Source organism: Aphelocoma coerulescens, chromosome 1A, assembly GCF_041296385.1.
Source record: "Aphelocoma coerulescens isolate FSJ_1873_10779 chromosome 1A, UR_Acoe_1.0, whole genome shotgun sequence".
NCBI lineage: Eukaryota > Metazoa > Chordata > Aves > Passeriformes > Corvidae > Aphelocoma > Aphelocoma coerulescens.
The window spans coordinates 50068441-50091394 of record NC_091014.1 but is presented as its reverse complement, the minus strand read 5'-3'; the positions used below and the strand labels follow the sequence as shown (position 1 = coordinate 50091394).

General features: G+C 36.6%; 1 protein-coding gene and 1 long non-coding RNA gene across 3 annotated transcripts in view; one reads left to right on the top strand and one right to left on the bottom strand.

Moving 5' to 3' along the window:
• The first annotated feature begins 625 nt into the window (after positions 1–625).
• On the top strand, positions 626–6983 carry LOC138102992 (uncharacterized). Its single transcript, XR_011147632.1, has 3 exons — positions 626–846; positions 4720–4957; positions 5937–6983. It is a non-coding gene; the product is annotated as an uncharacterized lncRNA (long non-coding RNA).
• Positions 6984–7081: 98 nt separating this feature from the next.
• SCYL2 (SCY1 like pseudokinase 2) overlaps positions 7082–22954 on the bottom strand; it is a 38357-nt gene continuing 22484 nt past the window's right edge. For both annotated transcript variants that reach the window (XM_069000860.1, XM_069000870.1), the window contains exons 10-18: positions 20237–20359; positions 18871–18984; positions 18293–18425; positions 16397–16515; positions 15649–15749; positions 15020–15086; positions 14809–14895; positions 13574–13693; positions 7082–12982 (exon numbers count right to left, since the gene is read on the bottom strand). In XM_069000860.1, coding sequence (XP_068856961.1) covers positions 12335–12982; positions 13574–13693; positions 14809–14895; positions 15020–15086; positions 15649–15749; positions 16397–16515; positions 18293–18425; positions 18871–18984; positions 20237–20359 — 1512 coding nt within the window. In that variant the 3' untranslated portion in view covers positions 7082–12334. The remainder of the gene's footprint in view (positions 12983–13573; positions 13694–14808; positions 14896–15019; positions 15087–15648; positions 15750–16396; positions 16516–18292; positions 18426–18870; positions 18985–20236; positions 20360–22954) is intronic.

Sequence of the window (22954 nt, the reverse complement as noted above, 5' to 3'; positions counted from 1 at the left end):
ATGTAAATCTGGGCCAAAGCAGCACAAGGAGTATGCATCCACCACTACATTCCTCCCCAGTCTCTGGGTTTTAGAAGTCTCCATAATACAAATACCGAACATCTGGATTGTCCCAGCTCCACTTTGAGGTAGGCAATGTTGGAAAATACACTTCCCCAGGGTTATGTGAGGCAGGCAAACACCTTTCACTGAAATCCTTTATTCATTGTATGAACCAGGAGGGGAGAAGAGAGGGAGGGAGCATACTTAGGAGCTGAGTTAGGCTTTGCTGCAGTCTCTTTTGCTGCAGCTCTGGTTAGACTTTCTTTATCCCCTTTGAATAATTCATGTGATGTAGAGAAGTGTTGGCTCGGCACGGCCAACACATTTGTCCTTGCAGAACAGTCCTTCCATAGCAAGCATCTAGAGCATGGGTACCTCCAGATCTCAGCACTACCTACCCACATGCCTCTAGCAGGGCTTCACTGGGTGTATTTCTGTCTAGTTGGGTTGAACAGCAACTGCTCTCATTGCCAAATCAAGGAGGGACCAGTAACTCTCCCTGAAGCTTGTCCTGCTGCCCTGGGAACAGCTGCACCTCCTCTTCCTCCTCTGCCTCCTCCTACTCACACTGCTCAGGCTTGAACCTGGCCATCTCCAAACTGAGCAAAAGGAAGAAATTCCTCCTGGTTTCTCACTCCAGACCCCTAGCCCTGGTTTTCTGCTGGGGTGTGCCAACAGATGAAGCAGCAAGGTCACCACAACGGAAAGGCCCAACGCAATCACGTGTGCATTAAAGCAGCCTCTCCAACTTTCACCAGGCACACAGAAAATGAACCCCAGCAGGCCAGCTGCCAGACACCAGAGGTATGTATGGGTTTAGGAATATATATATGTGAAACAACATCATGAAATTTTCTTCCATTTAAACAAACATCTATTTGCTGGCATTTGAGATAGTTTCCTGAATGCTCTTATGGCAGCTGAACACCTGAAACTGTGGAAGAACCCAGCTCCAAACTGGAAATGGTGTGAACTTCAGTGCAAAGAATTCTCTTTAGAAGACTGAACCTCAGGTTGGAAAGTGGTATTCAAAACCCGTATTTCCCAGCAGCTGTGGAAAAAAGGGTTTTATCTTGCCATGCTTTCTGGGCTTCTGGTCCTGGTTTGGATAAAGAGAGCACAGAGCAGACACAAGAAAGGGGTTATGCTTAAAATTTAGTGCCTTGTTCACTTATCCACATATTCTCTAGCTGCATTTAGCACAGATATCTGAAGTCTGTCCTTCATTCGTTTGGGACTGATTCAAGTAGCTCCCTCAGAGATACATCCTGGCTGGCCCCTGGGAGGGTACTTTCCCCTCGTGGGTGTAGGTGTCTCTCATTAGCAATGCCACCTGCCTCACCATTAACGGAATTACACATTTCTCACAGTAGGTTTCCTCTCTCCCTTGTCTTTACTCTTTGCAATCCTTCACTGCCTGCACTTCTGCAGTGCTGCAGCAGTAGCCCCTTTTGAAATTCACTGGCTCTTTCTATAAGGTCTGAAGAAAAGTGTGTTACTCATGCATCTCTGTGGGGAGGCCACTCGACAGGAGCAGTGCTGCTTCTCTGTTTCCTCCTCCTCAGGCTCACAGAGTAGCAAAGTGCCTGGATTCCAAAACACTGCTGCAGAGACTGCCACACCAGCTTTGCAGTGCCCTGTTCCTGCTGGAGCACCATCCACAGGGGCACTACCCAATGCCCAACAAGAATGAGCTGGGTGAGGCCATGGCAATACCTATGTGACTAATCCCAGCACACATTTTGGAGCATCAGCTGAGGAACTCTTTCTTCCTAGATAAGACCTAATATGATAACCCTTATGGACCCAGTTGTCATTGTTACTACTTTTTTCTTTCCTGATTTAATCCTATGCCCTAATTTTCTTTTTCAGAAATTATACCACATTATGATCCTCCTTTTGCTATCTCAGACCTTTTCCAAATGTAGTGAATTACATACATGTAAGTCTGCTGCTTGCAAGCTGGAGGCTAAGTCCAAGACACAGCATTTGCCTGCACTTGCAAAGAAATATTTTGCAAAATAAAAACTATATAGCTCACATAACTTGTAGATAGTACTGAAACTACAGACTCCTATCCCCAAAGACCACTAGTAAGTGTGTTAAAACCGTATTTTAGACCCAATATAGACCTAAACCAGCATGCAGACAGCTGCTGCTGTGGGCTCACATTACCATCATTACCTCAGGTGTTCAAGAGTAAAGTGAGTTGCAAGAAAACTTGAAATGGATCAAGTGCACATACAGGAGATGTGCCTTCCTAACCATAGCTGTGCCTTGCTTGATTCAGAGTAAGAAAACCAAGCATGCAAATATCAGAACCAGCAATAAACATAACTTATGTGGAAGAGTAGTTTCTAGTAAATGTACACCTAGAGGCTACCAAATTTTTTAGTTATTTCGTTTGTTGAAAAGCCTTGAAAAAACATCTTTATGCTACTCCTACCGATGATTATTCAACATAATGGATGGGGTAAACTTTGCCACATTTAAGAGAGATTTTTGCTACTGGTTTCAGTGCAGACTGGATAGCATACACATTTTATGTGCTGATTGTCTTGCAAGCACCACGTCTCCTAATGCTTGTAAAATATAAAATTTTGAACTCTTTACAAATGTTTAATTATCACAGTAATTGACACCCTGACACTGACATCCTGAGAAAGTCAATTTAACCTTTTGGTGTTTCTGCTGAATTAACACAAAGATGCTGAGCAATCAGCCTTAACAGTAACCAAAAGCTGCTGGGGTCTTCCAGTGGAAATACACAAGAATAACTCTGTGAATTTTTAATCAGTTTCTTTTCAGTTCAAGGCCATGTGATCACGTCCCTGGTGCTTGTGAGATGGTTTTTGGACCACAGCTTGTTCTTGTTATCTGGAGGAACCTTCTTTAATTAATGCAAGAAAACTTTGCCGTTTTAGCTCTCACCAAGAGCTCAAAGGCTAGAAAAACCTGAGTGACCTCTCTTCCTAACTGAAGAGTTCTTAAAATTAAATTGAATTAAAACATTTTGATGTTTCAAAACTAAGCCTCTTTGAAAGTTTTAAATGCCTCCATATCTTCCAAATGGAGCTAAGTAATTAAGCAGAGATAATGAATACTGGTTTCATCTGCACATAAGCCTTAGGGTTGGCAGACTTTAATGTTCACAGCACTGTAAGTTTGACAATGCTTTGCCCAAGAACAAGGCCTTGGTAAAAGTTGTCTGGTAGCTTTCATTGAATCATGAAATCATTCTTTCAGGAAAAGACCTTTAAGATCATCGAGTCCATCTGTTAACCCACCAATGCCAAGGCCACCATTAAACCAATGTCCTTAAGTGGTGCCTAAGAGGTCCACCCAGGTGGTAAACATATTTTATTGTTGGGCATGAAACTTTGGGCTGAAGCCAATTCTTCCTTTGTATTTGTATAGTGTCTGGTGTACTGGAGACCCTTATTGTATTGGCACCTGTAAAAGTCATTGCAACATTACATAAAAAAAAGAGGGTACTGTAGGAATTCAGCCTTCAAGATCTACAGCATCTGATGTCAAATAGAAGAGGTGACCTGGGATCCCATGTTATACAAGGGTTTAGAGTAAATGACTGATCTGGTCCTTCAGATTTTGAAACCTATGGCTTTACATCTACAATTTTCTGCCATAAATGAAGAGGGACTCAAAGACTTCAGAATCCTGGTTTCTATTTTACCACATATGAGAACTGAGTGCTTTCCTGCCAGGTTAAAATGCTTTGTGTTGAGTCAGCCCAAATGAATTTTTCAGATGTTGTGTTTGTTTCCCTGATAACTGCAGCAAAACCAGCACTAATTCCAAATGGTTAAAAAAATTCATCTTTAGTTTCTCACTTCTGCTTCCCAATCAGACTGCCAGTAGGAAAGACACTTGATCACAGTTGGACACAAAATAAAAATAGTGGTTCTTAGCATGCTATGTAACATATAAAATAATAATGGAAATAAGAAATCCTATTTATAATTTTCCTTACTGAAAACTGCTAATTAAATACTCATTTCTTACCTTACACTGTAAGAGGGCTTTTAAAGCATTTCTATGTGGAAAGTTCCTATGTGAAGTATGTCTGTTTCTCCACAAAAAGAAAAAAGGACAGAGCTTCTACACCATTGCACTAATACAGATACACTTGATGATGATTTCTGTGCCTACCGGAATAGTTTGTTAATTAAAAATAAGTCCATTTTTACTTTCACAAAGCTGTATAAGGAGAGTCTTGTAGCTGGGCAAGAACATTTCTATAATGTTTGACATTTATTTGAAAGTTCCTTGGGTTATAGTGACACCTTATGGCAGTTTTCTTGTATCTTACAAATAATTTTGAAATTAACGTCTCATAAGCTTTCACAGCCTGTCATTATCAGTAAGGAACTGCTTTGATGTTTTTAGAAATCTTTTTGTTACAAGTTATTCAAAAGATCATTCCACCTCTTCAAATTTGTGTTTTCCCTTTTCTTCTTATATGAAAAATACATTTAAAAGGGGAGTGGTCTTTGGTATTGTCTTCTTTCCATGTTTAACAGATAATCTATGCCAGGCAGTACACTTATACTATTAATAACTACTTACACTATTAATAACTATTAATAACTATCGTGAATAGTCGTGATTGATTCACCAAATTATAGCATGTAGCTCATTGTGTTTCTCTAATCCTAGATCTGAACTCTTTAAAAGAAGACATCATTATAGAAGTGAACAATACAATTCTTTCCTTTTAAATACTGTTGGAGACCAAAACTGTGGAATATGAAAATAAAATTCACTACTACATGAAGATCGGAATTCATAAAACCTGCCTTCCTGGGGGCTCTCCTTTAAGTGAATTTTCTAGTGTCTAACCAGAGCTATCTCTGCAGCCCTTCCCTCACCTGAAGTGCAAAGTTGGTCTAATGAGGTAACAGATACCATAAAACTTACATTAATTCTTTATCTTTGGTATTTTAACAACGCTTTCATCAAACAAGGGTTGAAAGTGGGCAACAGGTTTGAAGTTGCAAAGGGCTGAGAAGGAATGAGGGGGAAGGATGATTGAGCAGTCACATTAATCTTAAAAACAGAGATGAAAATCTATATATGCTCTTGAAGGGAGAGTTGTGTTTATGCTGAACTGCAGCTAGGGCTTAGTTATGTTAGAATAAAATAAGCTCCAGAATACCTTTCACGCAACCTTTTCTCGTTTAAAAGTTATGACATAGAGACAGCTTAAAATGATAAACTTTTCTTCTTTGAGTAAAATATTTGTTTAAAATTATTAAGTTCTAAGAGATGTGACGAAATCTGTCAAATCTCTTACAATCTATAAATTAAAAAATTAAACCTACATGCCTTTGCCTGTGTCGCAACTTCAGCTCCCAAACCTCTTGGTTCTCAGGTAAAAGATAATATTTTCATTGATGTTGTTAAAAATGGAGGTTCTTCTTTGATTATCCTTAGATGATTATTGCAGGAGAGTGTAAAACCTAGTCTTTTGAATGTTGTGCAAAAAGTGAAGCATTTTAAGAAATTCTATGGAAAAAGGCCAAATAATAATTATGGCAAAAGCAAAAAGTGGAAAGAAACCCCCAACCTTAGAAAATTGGTATGTAAGTATAGGTAGGTCATTAAACTTCTACCATTTCTAAGTTTCCAATCATTTCACATCCACAACTGCCTTAATTTGGAGGAAGAAACTGCAATAGAGCCTAACAGTACAGTTCATAGGTAGGTGTCCTACAGAGGAAAAAAAGAATTTTTTTGAAGCCTAGAGTTCAAATTTTACGCTTAGAATTCTTAGTAAATTGTTTTAGAGCTTGAATAACTAGTATTTATTATTATTTAGCTGCTCTTGGGTTTGTGCATGGATAAGAGTATAAACTGAATTCCTGCTTTGTCAGTTTGGCACAGGAAATCAGAATCTACCTTGTTACTCCATGAGCCATTTTCCAACCTACTGAGCAAGTGCAGTGATCTCCAGCTGGTAACACAGCTTTACAAATGCTGATATAAAAAAGATTAACCTAAAGTTCTGGTGTATAACAAATCCAAAGGTCAGACTAGAGATATTTAAATGATGAAACACAATTAGCTGCCAATATCAAAGGATTCCAGGCAAAGAAAAAACAACTGCAAAAATCTCCAGCTTTCCCTGCTTGAAGATTTATGCCATCTGAGTTAATGAAAGAGTTTATAAAAATGTCAACTTTACACCACACCAAACCAACCCAGAACATCTGGATTTCAGCACTTGAAACCTTCTTGCTTAAGAAACGGGTAGAAGTTAGGGATCCTACCAATATCCAGACATGGAAAGACAAAGAGAACATTTCCAAGGTGAAGGACATACCAGTCAGATCAGGACTGAGATTAGCTGAGCAAATTAAGGCAGGCATTTTCTCAGCAGGGGGCTGGCATATGACAGGACTGGATACAGCTGTGGAAGGAACGGGTCTGCTGCCATCCTCAGCAAGTGAAAATGAAGACAGAATTGAAGCCACCTGGTGCTACCTTTCCATTTTCACCGAATCTATCTTTTTGTTCTACTCTCTTCTCCCACACCATCTCCGGCCAACAATGATGCTTCTAAGCAGATCAGAAGCCAGATGTCTTGTACTTGAAGAATTTGTACCATACAAAAAGCTGAGAACTACATTCCTTCGGAGTGCTGGCAAACTCTAACCTTACAAAGCAGTGTATCTTGAAAATCGGGTTTAGAGAAAGGGTTGGTTTCTGGGTCAATGAGCTGTGAAAATGCGAACTGAGATCACTATGTGTCATCAGAATCCCAGCATGGTCTTAGAAAAAGTAAATTATAATTTTAGAGGCATCTAGTGTGGCAGCTTTTCCCCAGAACTTTTATCCATTGAATGAAAGCAATATGTGATGGCATTTTACAAATGTCTGGACAGCAATCTCTAAGAAACAAACATGAAAGTATGTAGGATAAAATGTATTTCAAACAAAATGTACAGGGAAAGAGTTTTCTACAGAAGTTACTATTAGGTAATTTAATGACAATTTTCAATAAAAATATCTTCCAACGTGAAAATATGAAAAGTTCATTTATTTCCATAGGCAACCTAATTCAGAATACAAAGTGGTGTGTATTTCTCAAAACTGTCACTGTACCTTTTACATAGCTTCAAAGTAACTGATCTAAAAGTTGATACAAGAATAATTTTGGTATTGAAGAGATGTCCAATAAACCAGATATACACTGATGCCATGCTATGACAGTTCTATTTATGAATCACGGCTGACACAACAATATCATTTTATAAATCTCATGAGAATTTTAATGTTTTACAATCAGAACATAAATCTGCCACTAGTACAGAGACTGTACAATTAGACAAATAAACAAGTATTAAATATTTTGCTCAAGGCCTGAGTTCACTATAACACATTTTCATTTACAGCTTCATCTCAGGAATCTGTACAGCAGTTAGACCTGTTCAGAGAACTTAAAGACAGTACAACTTCGGGGCTTGTTTGTTATGTTGATACAAGGGTGAGGCCTTAATAGCAAGAGGATTTGGTGTATGAATCCAAGGTTTTACTGCCTTGTGTAATTTCCTTGCAAAGCAGTCAAAACCTAATGGAAGGTAAGGTACAAGTCAGAACCTCACTTGAAAATCAGCTAACTCATCTGAAATTCTCCAGATAGGTTTTCTCACAGCTATTTCAAAGGAAAAGTTCACAATGAATATATAAAATGCAGCATATCTCTTATCAAAGAAAAAAAGGGTTACATATACAACAGGGTACTTTTTTTTCTGTACTCCTGCTCCCTATTCTTCTTTTGTTGGAAATGGCACAAATCAGCAATATCCCACCCAGCCCCAATAAAAAGCCCCTGATCAATACACAAAGGTCACTCTAAAGTCCAAAACCTTTACTGTAATGCAAAATCCAGTGTTCATAAACTTATATTTTAAAAACTTTCCTTTTCTGCTCGTCACACAGATGTAAGCAGACTAAGCATCAGACTAAGCATGTATATTTATAACAGATAACACAAGTATCATGTCATTCTTAGCCTGCATGGAAGTTTTATGGAATTTGATTCAAATCTAACTCCTCATTTAGTCTCTGTTTTTTCGGTGCAGTTGAACTGAAAAATCCAAAAATCCTATAATCTATAATATAATCACACTTATGTATCTACAGATACAGGTAACATTTCAACAGAGGTTATAATACAGAAGTCAACATACATTTTTCTTTAAAAGGCCATCAGGGTATTTGTTAAGGTTTCACATAAATGTGAACCAGTTGTAGCTAGAAAGACAAAACAGAAAAGGAAAGTTTTAAAGAATAAGGCTTGAAATGTTGTGCACCTACACATCCAAAAATTCAGCCTTTTACTTGGGGGTACTCAACACCTGTGTAAGGCCACAACTTCCCCACAACATTTCTTATTCACAGTGAGGAGAACATTGTATCTTCATTAAAACAAACCAGGGCACTCTACCCATGTTCCCAGTAAAATTCCTCTCCCCATCTCCCAAATAATTGGTGGATTCCATTACATTTCAAGAGACTCCTCTGGTACTGCTGCCCTCCTGCATAAGCAGCTTCCAAGGGCTGTTCTGTTCCTTATTCACACCACCTGTGTGATGAAAAGGAACAGAATATTTGTTCCCTCCTCCAGTGACACCTGTGCCATTTCACTCCCAGCTTCTCTCCTCTCAAAAGTCAGAATCACAGGTTTCTAAGCTAATCTGAAACTCAGTAGTTTTAAGGTTCTCCATCAGCACAGAGGTTTTTCAAGCCTCTAATACAATCCTTCCCTCTGACAGGATTAGTTTGCTCTCTCTGACTGAGTTTTGAGGATACTTCAGCAGCTTTCCTACTTTAACCCAAATGGAACCAAGAGCTCTAATATGGAAAACACTACTGTCTTGGTGCAGTCATGTTCATTTAGCATACAGCAGAGCCGGCAAAGCACAACTGATGTATGTAAGATGTGCAGCTATTTTCACTTAGCTTCTCCTTTTGTACTAAATATAATATAGATGAATCACTTAAAGAATAGGAACTTACTCCCTTCCCTTTACCCCCCCCTTTACAAATGAATGTAAACTAGGTGGGCTGGGCACTTCAGCACAGACCCTGTTCTCATTTCCACAGCAGAATGAAGATATGCTCACAGTGGGTGAGCACAGTGGGTGCTGTGATGATATAACCCGACAGGCTCCCACATTTTTTCCTTTAAATTAGGCTGAATATGAAGGGCAGAATTTACAGTCTTGCTCAAGGCATTGTAAAGAAGAACTTATTTTTTACCAGGTTACTATTTCATTAACAGCATTTGTAGTTTCTTAATCAGGTACCAATTTCAAACCTGTGTTCTCCATTTTACTTTGCATGAGACCCTCTGCTTCAGGCCACGCTAGGTGTAACACTGCTTTCCATCCAAGTTCAGATGCAGGAGGCTCCTGCAACACCCACATTTTGTAACACTGTCCCTTTGCCTTTCTCTTTCTCAAAAAAAACCTTGGATGTGCAGCACAATCACTGCTCTCAAACAATTCACTCTGGCCACAAGTCTTCCAGCCTCTTGCAGGGCCTCACAATGATGACTTGTAAGTGGAGAGCTCAATCAGACAAGGCTTCCTTAAGAAAAACTATTGTAGCAGGAGCCAAGTGGCATGTGGCCATGGTAACTTACCTCTTGCAAGTCCTCTTTCCTTTAAGTTAAGAAGAAATAATTAGAGAACTTCACACACACTGAATTTCCTGACACACTAAGCAGGAGGCATCAACATGGAAGGAGGATTGGAGTCGCTCATTTTAACTACAGTTTGGTTTTTTTTAATTTTTAAAAACCTGGAAGATTTTGTTAGAGGTGTTATAAGCACCCTTTTCAGTTTTCTTTGTTGTCCTTCTACTCTGGGCATTCTGAAAATTTCAGCAAACAAGAGAAATTGAAATTATGTTCTCTAATATAAATGGAAAAAAGTCCTATTGCTTGAGTCAGATAAAGAGCTTATTCCATTGCATTACCACTTCATCAAAGAGCCACTTTTAATTTAAATTTGTACGGGTTTTTTTTTACTTTGTTCTCACAAAATAGATTATATTCTCGTACAGCCCATGCCAAAAGCACATACCCCAAACCACACAGTTTAGGAGGTCTAATATATGAAATCAGATCAATTTTTTTCACTTAACTTTCCCTGCAATAGGTTAAACTAAATCCAGTTCTGAAAAGCCCCCAGTCCAGAGAGACCAGTGACTGAAACCCGAGATCAGGACACTGACTTTTACAACTGCCTTTGCCATAGATGTATTAATTTAATACATTGTAGAGTCCTATGAGATGTTGCTTTTAATATAAACTTATTTTCCAAATAATTTAGAGGAATACAGATTCAAGTAATTCTTCAAAGGCTTGCCTTAGGTTACCCCAACAAAACACAGCTTTCAGGAGTAGACATAAAAGACGACATTAGTGTGATTAAGAGTATAGAGTGCCAGCCACCATAAATGAACTTAAACAGTTCAACAGTTCTAGTATTGTATTTAAATTTACACGGATATTTTAACATAACCTACAATGCTTACCACAAATATTAACAGCACATAAGCATCACAGTATGTTAGGTATTGTTTTCTAGACCACAAATTCATTGGTCCCAAGTATTTTAAAATAACAGGACTAACACAGCAGCTATAATACATAAAGGATTCTTTAAGAAATATGCTTAATGCTATAACTGCTTAGAACTGTGGAAGTATAACAAAATACAAGTCATATTTACAGCATAAGGCCCTTTGGTTTCTTAAGCAGCAAATGAAAGAAGAGTTTCTTCAGTGAAAGGCTTTGAAAAATAAAGCAGGTAGGCTTTCCGTAAAAAAGGTAATGAGTTCTTTCCTTCTCAAAATAACCATTTACAGTCTTCAAAATATTAGTTAAGAAAGCTCTCAAAATTCTTAGGAAAAAAAAGTTAAAACCCAACAGTAGTATCTGACAGAGCAGAGATTCCATCATGGGCAAGCTGAACATACACCTTCTGGGAAGTAGAAGAAACTACTACTTGGATTTCTGGAGATGTTTATTGAATTTAGAGTAATACAATAAAAAGGATCTGAAATACCTGTGTATTTATCATATATTCTAGAGCTTACAAATCCATATTTGAGAAATCACTTCATGTCAATCTATCCTTCATAAGGACTTGATTTAAAACAAAATTAAAATGAAATAGTTCACTCTAGTCAAGGCAATTTATGGCAGTCTGCTTTTTCACACAACCCTGTGCAACTTGTATATAGTGATCCTTTTTAATCTTCTCAACTGAGCCCAAAATTATTTATTAATTCAAGATATTTCTGTATAACTATATAACGTATGTTTAGTTACACAGCTGGGGCAGTCAACATGTGAATTTTACATTTACATTCATTTTGTGAAGTTCCGTAACTACAATTATTCTTTTTACACATCCGTTAGAAGCAGTATCATATTAGCCAAAACAATGGAATATATAATAAACGTGATGAAATCACCACATGTATTTTAAAATCCGGTTTAAGTGGTATGTTGCTTTTGCTATGGGACTGTTAACAAGGATCTGGCATTATAAAAGAGATTGTAATCCAGCATGACCTTTGAAGCAGTGTTCTTACTCTGTTCCAAACCTGAACCACATTTTAGAACAACTTCTTATGCCTGACGAATCTTGTTACAGTTTACTACCACATTCATTACATTAGCTTACATGAGAGAAGGAAGTCAAAATATGCTCTCTTCTTAGTCTTGCCCCCACTTATGAGTTAGAGTTCTCTCAGTATAATTCGGCTATCAAAAGTTTTGGGCCAGTGTAAGAATTTTTACAAACTGTCATAGGGCAAAATGACAGCTTGTTTCAAATCCAGGCAATACAAATAATTCTCCAGGTTTGCATCCACTAGTGTCATTATCCCCTAAGCATTTCTGCTTAACTTAAGAAACAAAATTTTGTAGGAAATTTCATAGGAGTTGACTGAGTTCACCTATGAATAATTTTGATATACTCCTTTTTCAGTTGAATATACGCATCCTACCTTCAGTACTCTCGTGTTGGTAAAGAGACAAAAGACCTTTAGCATGTAAGATGACTTTGCACTTACACAATTCCACTGCAGTACCAGGTGAATGCAACATCAGCCTTTTTTCCTGTCCAAAAGTCATTACTTTGCTGGGTTGAAAGTTTCCCCAAGTCATGCTTTTACTAATCAAAACAAGATGTTAATCAGCTTACCCATGATCCAAATTTCATCAATCTTTGAAAGAAGAAAACAAAACATTTTACCCAAAAAGATCTTTTAAGTCATTGCTAGCTGAGCTGCTGTTTGTCATTGTGTTTGCTGGTTGTGCGAAGTTCTGAGGAGAAAAGAAAGGATTACCCTGTATGCCAAAGCCCGGCTGTCCTATCATGTTCATCTGAGGTCCCAAGGCTGTATTGCTCGTGTTCGGGGACCCTGGAGGTGGCACAAACTGATTAACCCACTGGCTTGATTTCTGCTGAGCCAACTGCTTCATGCTAACTTTGGGTTTTTGAGGACCAAAAAGATTATCTAAAGCAGACATATCTGGGGGTCTGTTTTGTTGTGTCAGTGGAGAGACTGCAGATGCAGCATTCATAGGACTGTAATTTGGCATATTGGCAGGTGGTACAATGTTCATCTTGGTTGCTCCTGCGCTTGGACCACTGAAGAAATTCTGAGTGGCAAGACCTGCTCCCATAGTGAATCCGGCAGTCTGAAACCCCATACTTGTGTTTAGTCCGTTTGTCATATTTCGCTTTGTGTTGTCAATGGGTGATGAAAACCCCATCCCAACACCCATAGAAGGAACAGAAGAGAAGCTGTTTGAAGATGCAACTTGAGCTTGGTTGATAGGACGGCTAGTTAAAGATGACATATTATCTATCAAGGTATCTGTCAAGTCTTTTGTCTGCAAAACACATAAAATGCAGTTAAATGTTTTTCCTGTAAAGACATTCTAGTAACAGTATTTTATCATTACCCCTGCAGACCTGGCATTAAGTTTTCAGAAATTACAATTCACTGCATGGAATTGGGCATGAAATGTAATAATACACAAGAGAAATTGGATTATTTTTGTGCTTTGCTACTTAGAACTAATTGTTACGCAGTTTTAATTTGACATCTAAGACTACACAAAAAGTACTACTGTGACTATTTGCTTAAATGCCCCATTCCTATCCCCAAATTCTTCATTTATTTACTTAATAAACTCTTCAGAGAAAAACCTTTCTTAATATGTCCTTTCCTTATCTAGAACAATAACCTTCTGCTAATAATGACACCCTTGGAAACTCTAGGAATTTAAGAAGTGGGGAATAGTGCTAATGATGCAAATGGATGGCACATGAAAATTTCATTTAGCTTTTCTCAGCTGTGCCATTGTACCACCAGAGAAAACAGAAGTGACTCACAGGAGGAAAAAACGCTAAATGCATATAGCCCTTGAAAAAGCATCAGAGTTCCAATGGAAACAGTGCAGTTGTTTGTTCTCTCTCACCTGCTTCACTGGAGGGGTTACTGTAGTTGTTTGGGGCTTAAGAGGTTGCTGGCTTTTCAGTTTCTGTGCCTGTTCTTGTTCTTTAGCTAACTTTTGCTTCTCTTCCAGTGTAAGTGAGGCCTTTAAAAGGAAAAATAGAGATAATAAGTTGCACAAAATGGTTATTCTTTCATACGTATTATGTACATTCATATTTTTATTTCATAATAGCACTCTCGTTTCAGTAATATGTGGTGAACAATACAATTATTTACACAAAAGAGAAAGCCAATAAGCAAAATCTATTATAATATTTACCATATTGCTAGAAAGTACTTAAAGCAAATATATACAATACTAAAAGCAGCATAATGAGAAATTTGGGCAGATCTCAAATAGAAGAGATATATCAACAAAACCACTTTAGTGTTGTTTCCTTAATATTGGGAATAAGAAAAAGCATTCTTCCCAGTTTTTGTTTTTATATGGTTACTAACTTGATACAGAAATGCAATTGACCATGGAGCTGAAAAGGGAATTTAAATTTAAAACTGCTCAAGAGTCTTTTGAGGATTTTAACTCTATTTTTGATAATAATGAAGGATAAAATAATTTAATCATTCCCCCTCAGTCTAAAATTAGTGAGAGGATTCAGATAACTAGAAAGAGAAATGATAAAATATGTAGATTCTGGGGAGCCATTTCCACAATTATTAGCATGGAAATAATTTCACAATAGTTAAAGCTTGTATTCTATATTATGCTGTGTTTTTCCTTTGCTTCTTGTATTTAACCCCAAACTGACTGTTTTCACTTAACTTTGAAAGGTACAGGAAAAGTTAGTCTGTGTTACAACTTAAAATTCTACATTTTATCTTCATTTCTCTTTGTAATTCTATAATAAGGACCCCTATTTTGTTTTCCAATAAATCCAGTGGGGAAGTTTTAGTTTCATTTAAATCTATAATTAAGGAGAAAGAAAATGACCACAAATTTATAATCCTAATTGCTGCCTACTATGTACAAAGCTATTTTCAAGAAAAGGCTCACATGGAAATCAAAGGATATGATTTGAACGTTTTTCATGGACCTTCTCACATGACTATGTGTAGTGGTGTGCTATATAAAAGCAGTTAGTTTTTTTACTAAAGCTTTAAATATGGTACATATTTACATGCATTGTTTTTATGCAACCCTATCTGATACAACTTTGTATTAGACAGATAGACAAAAAAGAATTACAAAATAAAGCACACCTTTCTCTGTATTGACGAAATCTCATTCTCTTTACCATCAGATCCACTAGTTAGAAGGTCAGTTCCATTATTAAATACCTTGTCAATCTGTTTAACGTCAAAGAAAAAAAACTTTCATTACTTGAAATACTGTAATTTAAGGCTTTGTAAATATCAACTAGATAATTTTAAATTTCGATGCTCTATGTGTAAGTTACATATTACTGCTTACCTGATTGCCTGTACTGCTAGATCTTGCCTCTTCAGAGACACTCATTTGGTTGGCTATGTCCAAGGATCTACATAGTGCAGAGTGTATTACAAAAAGACAACTTTGTAATCACATCCACAGCACTGATCTAACAATGCAGATCATTCTTCTGCATTTAAATAATACCAAAAAATTGCATTAGGAGAGCACCACCACTTTTATATAATGCCTTCAGGAGACTGGCAAATGTTCCTATGAGAAATAGTAAACACCTCCTAATCATTTCTCATGGTCTTTGTTTCTCCCTTTGAGCAGGGTGACCCAGATTTCAGATATCCCAAATTATTTTGCCTCAGAAATCTCACCTCATATCAAACTCCATAAAATAGCTCCAAATAAAAATTTTTTTTTAAAAATCACAGCCTTCTAAAAGGCTGCAATGTTTATGTTTCTCTGGTATGTATTATTTCTCAGCAACTACAGGAAAGCAATTTAGCACATAGAAGCAAATCTTCTGACAACTGTGCTTATTTGAGGTAATTCTCAACTACTGAACTTAGAATAACCTAGTTTTTTTAATGCTATGGCTAGAGTTTTCTAACATTTGCCAAAAAATTACTACTTCTCCAAAATAAAACATTAACACTTACTTCTGTTGCTCTTGCATGACATGAAGTTGCTCAAGTTTCGTTTTATGCTCTGCTTCCAATCTGTTGAGCATATCTCTTATAACACAAATGAAAGAATTGAACTGGAAAAGAAAGATGTAAGAAGTTTGGGTTTTGTAGCGATGGAATTCAGATACGTGTAACTTAGCAGGTAATACCTCATAAACCTACAGTACATAATGTCAGATAAAGTGCAGATTTTTAAATAACTTATAATTGACCTTCATTATCGTGCATTAGATACAAAACTATAAGTAGAGTACACACTGAAACAGGGAAAAATACAGGCCACTGAAAAAAAATTGAAATGGGGCAATGCAGACAAACCCCCCACATATGAGTATTACCAGATTCATTTTCAAACAAACAAACCAACCTACTATTCCTTTTTCCAATATTTCATAGAAATACAGCATTTTATTTGAATACTTATTATGTCAGTAGCTAACTGCTTTTGCAGGATATTTGGAAGGTGACTATTCATTTTTAAATTTTACACCAGATCACGTAAATACACTGAAAAATAACAAGCTTCAAACACACAAGTACAGTAAAGCTGGGAAGGGTTTTGGTATGTCTGTGTCTGCTGTAAAAACAAACAGTACTGTAGTGGGCTTGTTTTTACAACAGACAGAGACATGCAGTAATGTACGAATTTTTTATAACAACAGTTTAAATTTATTCTGTGATAACTGTCAAGTAAAAGCATGAAAAACAGTCATGTTCCTACCTGATTGAGATTAAGATTGTTCTCAATACTAAGAGGAATCAGATGGGGCAATACTTTTCCTGCAAGCTGTTCTTTGGTAATTCCCAACTTCTTGTGAGTAAATGTACATTTGTAAATACCTATCACATAACATCAAAATAGCAAAAATTGTTAAGTTTAGTAAACAGTGTGAACAAACCCAAAGTACCACACTCATATATGTATTGATCATCTGAACAATCACTGTGTTTGTGTGCAAGCAGGGACAAACATGACCAAGAGAATCAGAAAGGCTAAGTACTGATCCACAACAAACAGCAAGAGGCTTTGCTACAGTTCAGAACAAGAGGATGTCCAAAGTCATATTTTTGCAGTTGTGAAACCTGGTATTAGTCAATCTATTGTTCTGGCCAATTATCTGAGAATATACATCTTTGATAGATCATGTGCAAGTGAGTTACCACAAACTGACACACCGCCACTTGAGAAATCAAGCTGCATTAACTAAGGATGTGTTCTCTCCTGGCACACTACAAGTAGCTAGGATTAACTGTCATCCTGCTCTCATTTACAAACACTGTTACCTAGAAGGTTGGGACTGGGTTACACGTAGGATCAGAACTCATGCATAGTCTTTATCTGTTTTAAGGTCACTGAAAAAAGAATCCTGACAGGCATGAGAGACCCAGCGTTAAGCTCACACGCTCTGTAGTGTTTCTAACAGGAAGAGTGCTCTGCTTAAATAGTCCAGCTCTGGTGGCAAACACTGAACATATGAGCATAAAAGACACAGCAGCTTTCCTCTATGGTAGTTACCAAGACAAAGAAGATAAAGGATGGTATTACGATTCTGGAAGAAGGGAGAGCCTGAGTATATAAAACTGTTTCAGCCCATCATTTCCAACCTAGGATTCACTTACTCACTGTGTCTGAGTAGAATTCAGGATTAACACAACTAAAGCAAAAAAATAGTGTCCCTTATTCTTAGATAGCAAATATAAGTTGAAGCTGCAAGGATTAAGGGAAACAGGCAGCTTTAAATCAGTACAGGTAAGATGCCTTCTTGCTGCTTTTGAGCAAATAAAAATAATGCTGCTATCACGTATTAGTACAGTGTTTAATGAGGGTTATTGGCAGTGCAGCTCAGCTGTTACAGTTGGTCTACACCACTTTGGTGTCAGCAAGAGAAATGGTCACTGTCTTCCAGACTTGGCCAAGCAGTCACACCTCCTCCTTCTTGGCAGTGGCTCTGGTCATCTGGACTCCTTAAGTCCATTCAATTTGCTAAACTCACACACCCTGAGATAGGCAAGCACCAAGTGGCAGTAGGAAAGCTCAAGTAGGAGTGAGGTCTCCCATTCCAGAATTACCAAGCCATTAGGTTTTGTTAGTCATTTTGTGAGACCTCACCCAGACTGTGTTCCATTTCTGTGCACAGGCACCACTGTGTGCCTAAACGTCCAACAAAATGAGTCTAACAAAACCTGCAGTAAAGAACAGTAGATTTGTACACCATCACTTATAGCATCTGCCATCAAGAGTGGAAGAAGAAGGCAACAGTAACATCTCAAAAGCTCCAGCCAGGAGCTCAGCATCTGAAAGACAGTTCAGATACTCTTCTGAAGAAAACTGCCTCTCTGACTGTGAGGAGCATGCAGTTCACATAAGTGTCACAGCCCAAGAACTGCAATGAGTACTCAAAACTGCACTGGGCCCTGAAGACTAAAAATATATGTACTAATGCTCAGATGTCATATATAAGGTAACTGAACAGGGACATAACTCTAGAACCAGAAATAGGAAGTTTTTAAAATTCATTTTAGGGATATACTATGTAAACATGTTCAATGATAACACAGAAAGCTTTCAGATTTACAATATCAAACCACAAAAGAGAAAGTTGGAAATATCAGTTACCTAAAATTCCCATGAGCACCGCAGGTTCCTTTGATGGAATTTGTTGAAGAAAAGGTAAAATATCATCAAGCACAAACCATTTATCCAAGTACTCCAAAATCTTGCCCAAGCACACTAGTGAGTTTACCCGGACCTGTGAAGTATGATAAGAATGAAACAAACTCTTTATTTATAGAAAAAAAAACCCAACAACTTTACAAAACTCGTAAGAAAACCTTTGTACTGAAAAATTCAAGACAAGTTAAGAAATGCTTTTGTATCATGAAAGAAAAACACTTGTTTTTATGCTCACAAAAACTTGGCTTTTCTGCATGACAAACACTGTCAATGAGCATTACTCTGGAACCCAGCTCAGTGATTTTTACAGTATTATTAACACAGTTAAGTTGTTAACAACTTAAAAAATTGTTAAAGAAGCAAATGGTGCTTTGGCACTTGTAAGAAGCATTTAAAAAAATTTCAGTAAGAAATCAGAACACATTGATAGGCTTTTCTTTAAAGATGCGACATGGTAAACCCAAAGTAATTAAAGGTTACAACATTTTCTGAAGACTAGAGAACATTACTATGATACTCACAGCAAGAGAAGAAGTTTGCAAACATGCATTCTTAATTCTTGGAATTAATGAATTTTTCATTGATGGGTAATCTATTAAATTGGCAAATGTGGGAATTATGTTTAGGCAAAGCTCCTACAAAAAAAAAAATCCACATAAGTTTAAAAAGAAACATGCATATTTATAATAAAATTAGTACTAATATAACTCAGTATCAGTTAGCTTGAAATGTCTTCTTAAACTTTCCTTTTAAGGAAATATTTAAGGAAATATGTTCAACTAAGCTGACCATAATCTATCAGACTCACTTAAAAATAGCTAGAATAATAAAGTATCATGGTATGTATACAGAACCTTCAAAAATGGATTTTAGAAAAAAGAGCATTCATAAATTCATAATATTTAAACAGCAAGAATATCCTGCATTTTCATGAGACACCTTTATATAAAAACCAGCTTTTACTACATCAAGCTATCAATCTCCTACATAAATCAAGAAAATTTCAAACAGTATCATCAATAACACTGCAGTACAATGACTGAGAGATAAAATATCACATCAAGATTAACCATACGTAAGCAACAGAGAAAAAATAAACACACAATTTCAGCCCAATCTCAAAAATAAGAGACAGTAATACTAAGTATATGTTGTGAGTAAACACCTCAGTAACCAAAGTACTGATGCAGAAAAAAACTCATGCCAGGTACTTAGAAACAAAAACCTTTCTCCCTAATATTACAAAGGCTTTGCAAAGGCAGAAGTCACATCTGATTATCCAAAACCACCTTTAAGAAATATTTTGTTTCTTTATCTCCCACTCTTAAATGTTTTTAGAAGTTAATTGCAGTTGAATGATTAAAAAGATCCCCAGAAGAACTTTAGAAAGGTAGAGAAAGCATCAGGAGAAAAAAATAAAATATGAATACATAAAAATGTCACCAGAAGATACATTGATATGATTTTACAGCACATCAGGTCTCCTGAGGTAACTGTCAGCACAGATGTTCTTACCAGTAGGAGTTCAGAATAAACCACCTCTCACTGACTGGTGCGAGCATGCATGCCTACATAGTTTCTGCTGCACAGGCAGTGAAATATAAATGCATATCCTACTTTCTGCTAGGGTGGCTAGTAAGAATTTAAGATAAGAGCATTAAAACAACAGTCAAGTGGTTATCCTCCTGGAAAATAAGGGAACTAAATTTTACTGTACCAGAAACAAATGTTCTTTAATGAAGCATTCATCTCTTTCAACATTCAGACATATTATACAGCTTTATCTTTTTTTTTTCCAAGTAAACAAACACAGGAGTACACAAAAAGTTGGCACACCAGCTGAAAGAGGAAAAAAGAAGTTATAAATAAAGGCTGCAACTACTGTACCTGGATCTGAATTGAAGGTGCTTCCAAGGCTCTATAAACCATTGGTAGAACGCTGTTCTTTATTTCATCTGGTGGAGTTTTGGTTAGAAGCAAGTCCATTTTTTGCAGGAAGATTAACAATATCTATTAAAAGAAGGACAATTCAGAAGCCAAAAGTTTTAACTGCAAAGCATATATTTCCAATTTAAAATATGTTGCATCATATAAAAAAAACTTCAGAAGTTTTCTTATAACTCAGTAAATGTGATCACTTACCATGTTGCTTGCCTGAAGGCATGGAAGACAAAAAAAACTTCAACATGTTATTGCATTTTAAAAACAGCAAATACAAATCAAACAAAATACACGTGTTCTAGACTGACTCTTCTGAAATAACAAATCATAATGGCTCAGTAAGGAGTTCTTGTTTCTATTTACAAGAACTTGTAAATAGTTCTTGTTTCTATTTATGGTAGTTTGTTAAAATACACCCACAGAAAATCTTTATACACACATCACTACTGAAAAAGCTAAACTTTAAAAAAACTACCACTCAAATTCTGTCCTCAAAGCACTTGATCAAAACTCCACACATACAAGCTGTATTCCATGTGTCTAAAATCAAAACAGGGACATAACAAAAAGAATATTACAGCTACTAGATGGACAAAAAACACCTTGCATCCATTGATATCAAGACTCCTTTTAGAAAATAGGTTAAACTAGGTGGATAAACTATCATATTAATAACAAAAAGCCAAGTATTTTATAGGAAGATTTAAATTTTTGTCTAAAAATACATGGCAATCAGTGCTTGCATGTCAAATAAAAAGAAGCATCAAAGTGTAGAAATTGAAATGTACCAAGACCACATTACAAATTCCCCCCTTTTATTTGTTTTCCTTTACAGAGAAGAAAAACAGATTTTCACACTCCAGCTTATAACTGTTTTCTTACTGGATATCTATTATTTTCCAAACTGCACACACACACAAAATTTCATTCATTCATTCATTCTTTCATTCTTTCTTTCTTTCTTTCATTCCATGAACATTGATTCTGATGCAATATCCCCCTATTTGGGACAATCAGAGTGAGATGGATGAGACCAGTTTTAAAGATAAGATTTTATAGTTTTCCTCAATATATAATCTTTGTTTGCCCTAAACTTGACTTTTTGAAATCTACACGTGCTCTTAACACATGTTCTTCTCTAACAACCCTATAGTATTGTGGAATTACAGTTTCTATGATAGTTAAATCTATAGTTTTGGAGAAATATCATTGGATTGTTTTTGCAAATTTGAAATGAACATAAATGAAACCTGTTATTTAACAACTAGAAAATCTCCTTTAAAGTAAGAACCAAGTACTATATAATAATTTAGATTTCACAGAAGCAGTTCAGCTCCTTACACTGGCTAGCAATGCTTTTTAACTAAGATAAAGCTGTATAATTTCTGATCTCTCTTTACCTGTGTTTAACTACAACATAGTACACGCTGTTCCAAAGAACACTTTTTATTTCAAGCTTCTAGGATAATACTTGATACCTTTTATCTATTTAGGTAAAAACTAAGATGGTACAGTCACAGATTCACACAGGCCATCTAATAAGCAATTAACAGCAGCTGCACTCTAAGTAATAATGCTTCACTCATTACTGCATTCATTAATGCAGAGCCCAGTACTTGTCAGGGTACACTTCTGTGTAGTGAATCAGAAAATGAATTTACAGCACTTCCTACACTAACTCTCTATGGAATCCTGTGGATATAAATTAAGGGTTTGTCTGGGAAGCTACGTCAGAGTAAGCTAGGATGTTAATCTACAGCACACAAGACTCCACACTAACCCCAAGAGTAAATTTAACTAAATATGCCTTTTTCATATTATGAATTCCCTCACAAAAAGACATTGTGAACACTAGCTAACAACTTCTTCATATTGAATTAGAGCAGATTTCCTATGACACATCCATTTCCTAATTTAAATATCCTACTAAAGTCAAGCACCAGGCCCATCATACAAATCTGTAACGTATAGAAAGAGTGTTTTGAAGAAACACTGGCATCTTCCCTGAATGTCCCTTCCAGGAATTACAAACACACAGAAGCCAGACATTTTCTGTCTTGTACAAAGATAGTCAGATCTGGAATTCCATCGTCAAGCACTCTGAACCTTTGTATTTTTGTCCAGAATTCCTGATATATTAACTTTGAAAATATGATCTATATTACCTAAACTCTGCCATACGAAAAAGACCACAGAAATAACAGTTGAATAAGCCATGTAGCACTTTGCACTAAAAATACCAGCATAAGAATTTAATAGGGTCTAGACAGTCACAGAAAAATTTTGCAAAGCTCCGTCTTTATGAGATGACTCCAAGTTTGAATTTTGCTTCCCCCATTTCTCAAGACATAAACCAGCTTTTGTGTCCATTATGCTCCAGTTGTAACTTTGCTACAAACTCTTTGCAGCAAGGATTGTGTCACAAAGCTAATATTAAAGGTGGCAAAACACAGTGTTACCTTTTAGGATGACACAGCACAAATGAGATGGTTCACTGGCTTTTGGTTAGTTAAACACTGACTTTTTTCAAGAGAACAAAGCCAACATAAAGCTTCAGTGTACCAAGTATAAACAGCATTAACAGCATAAACAGTTCAAATTTCCTGAGGTATTCTCAGTTATACAGTTGTTGCCTTCCCTGCCTCACTTTGTGACAGATTTCCC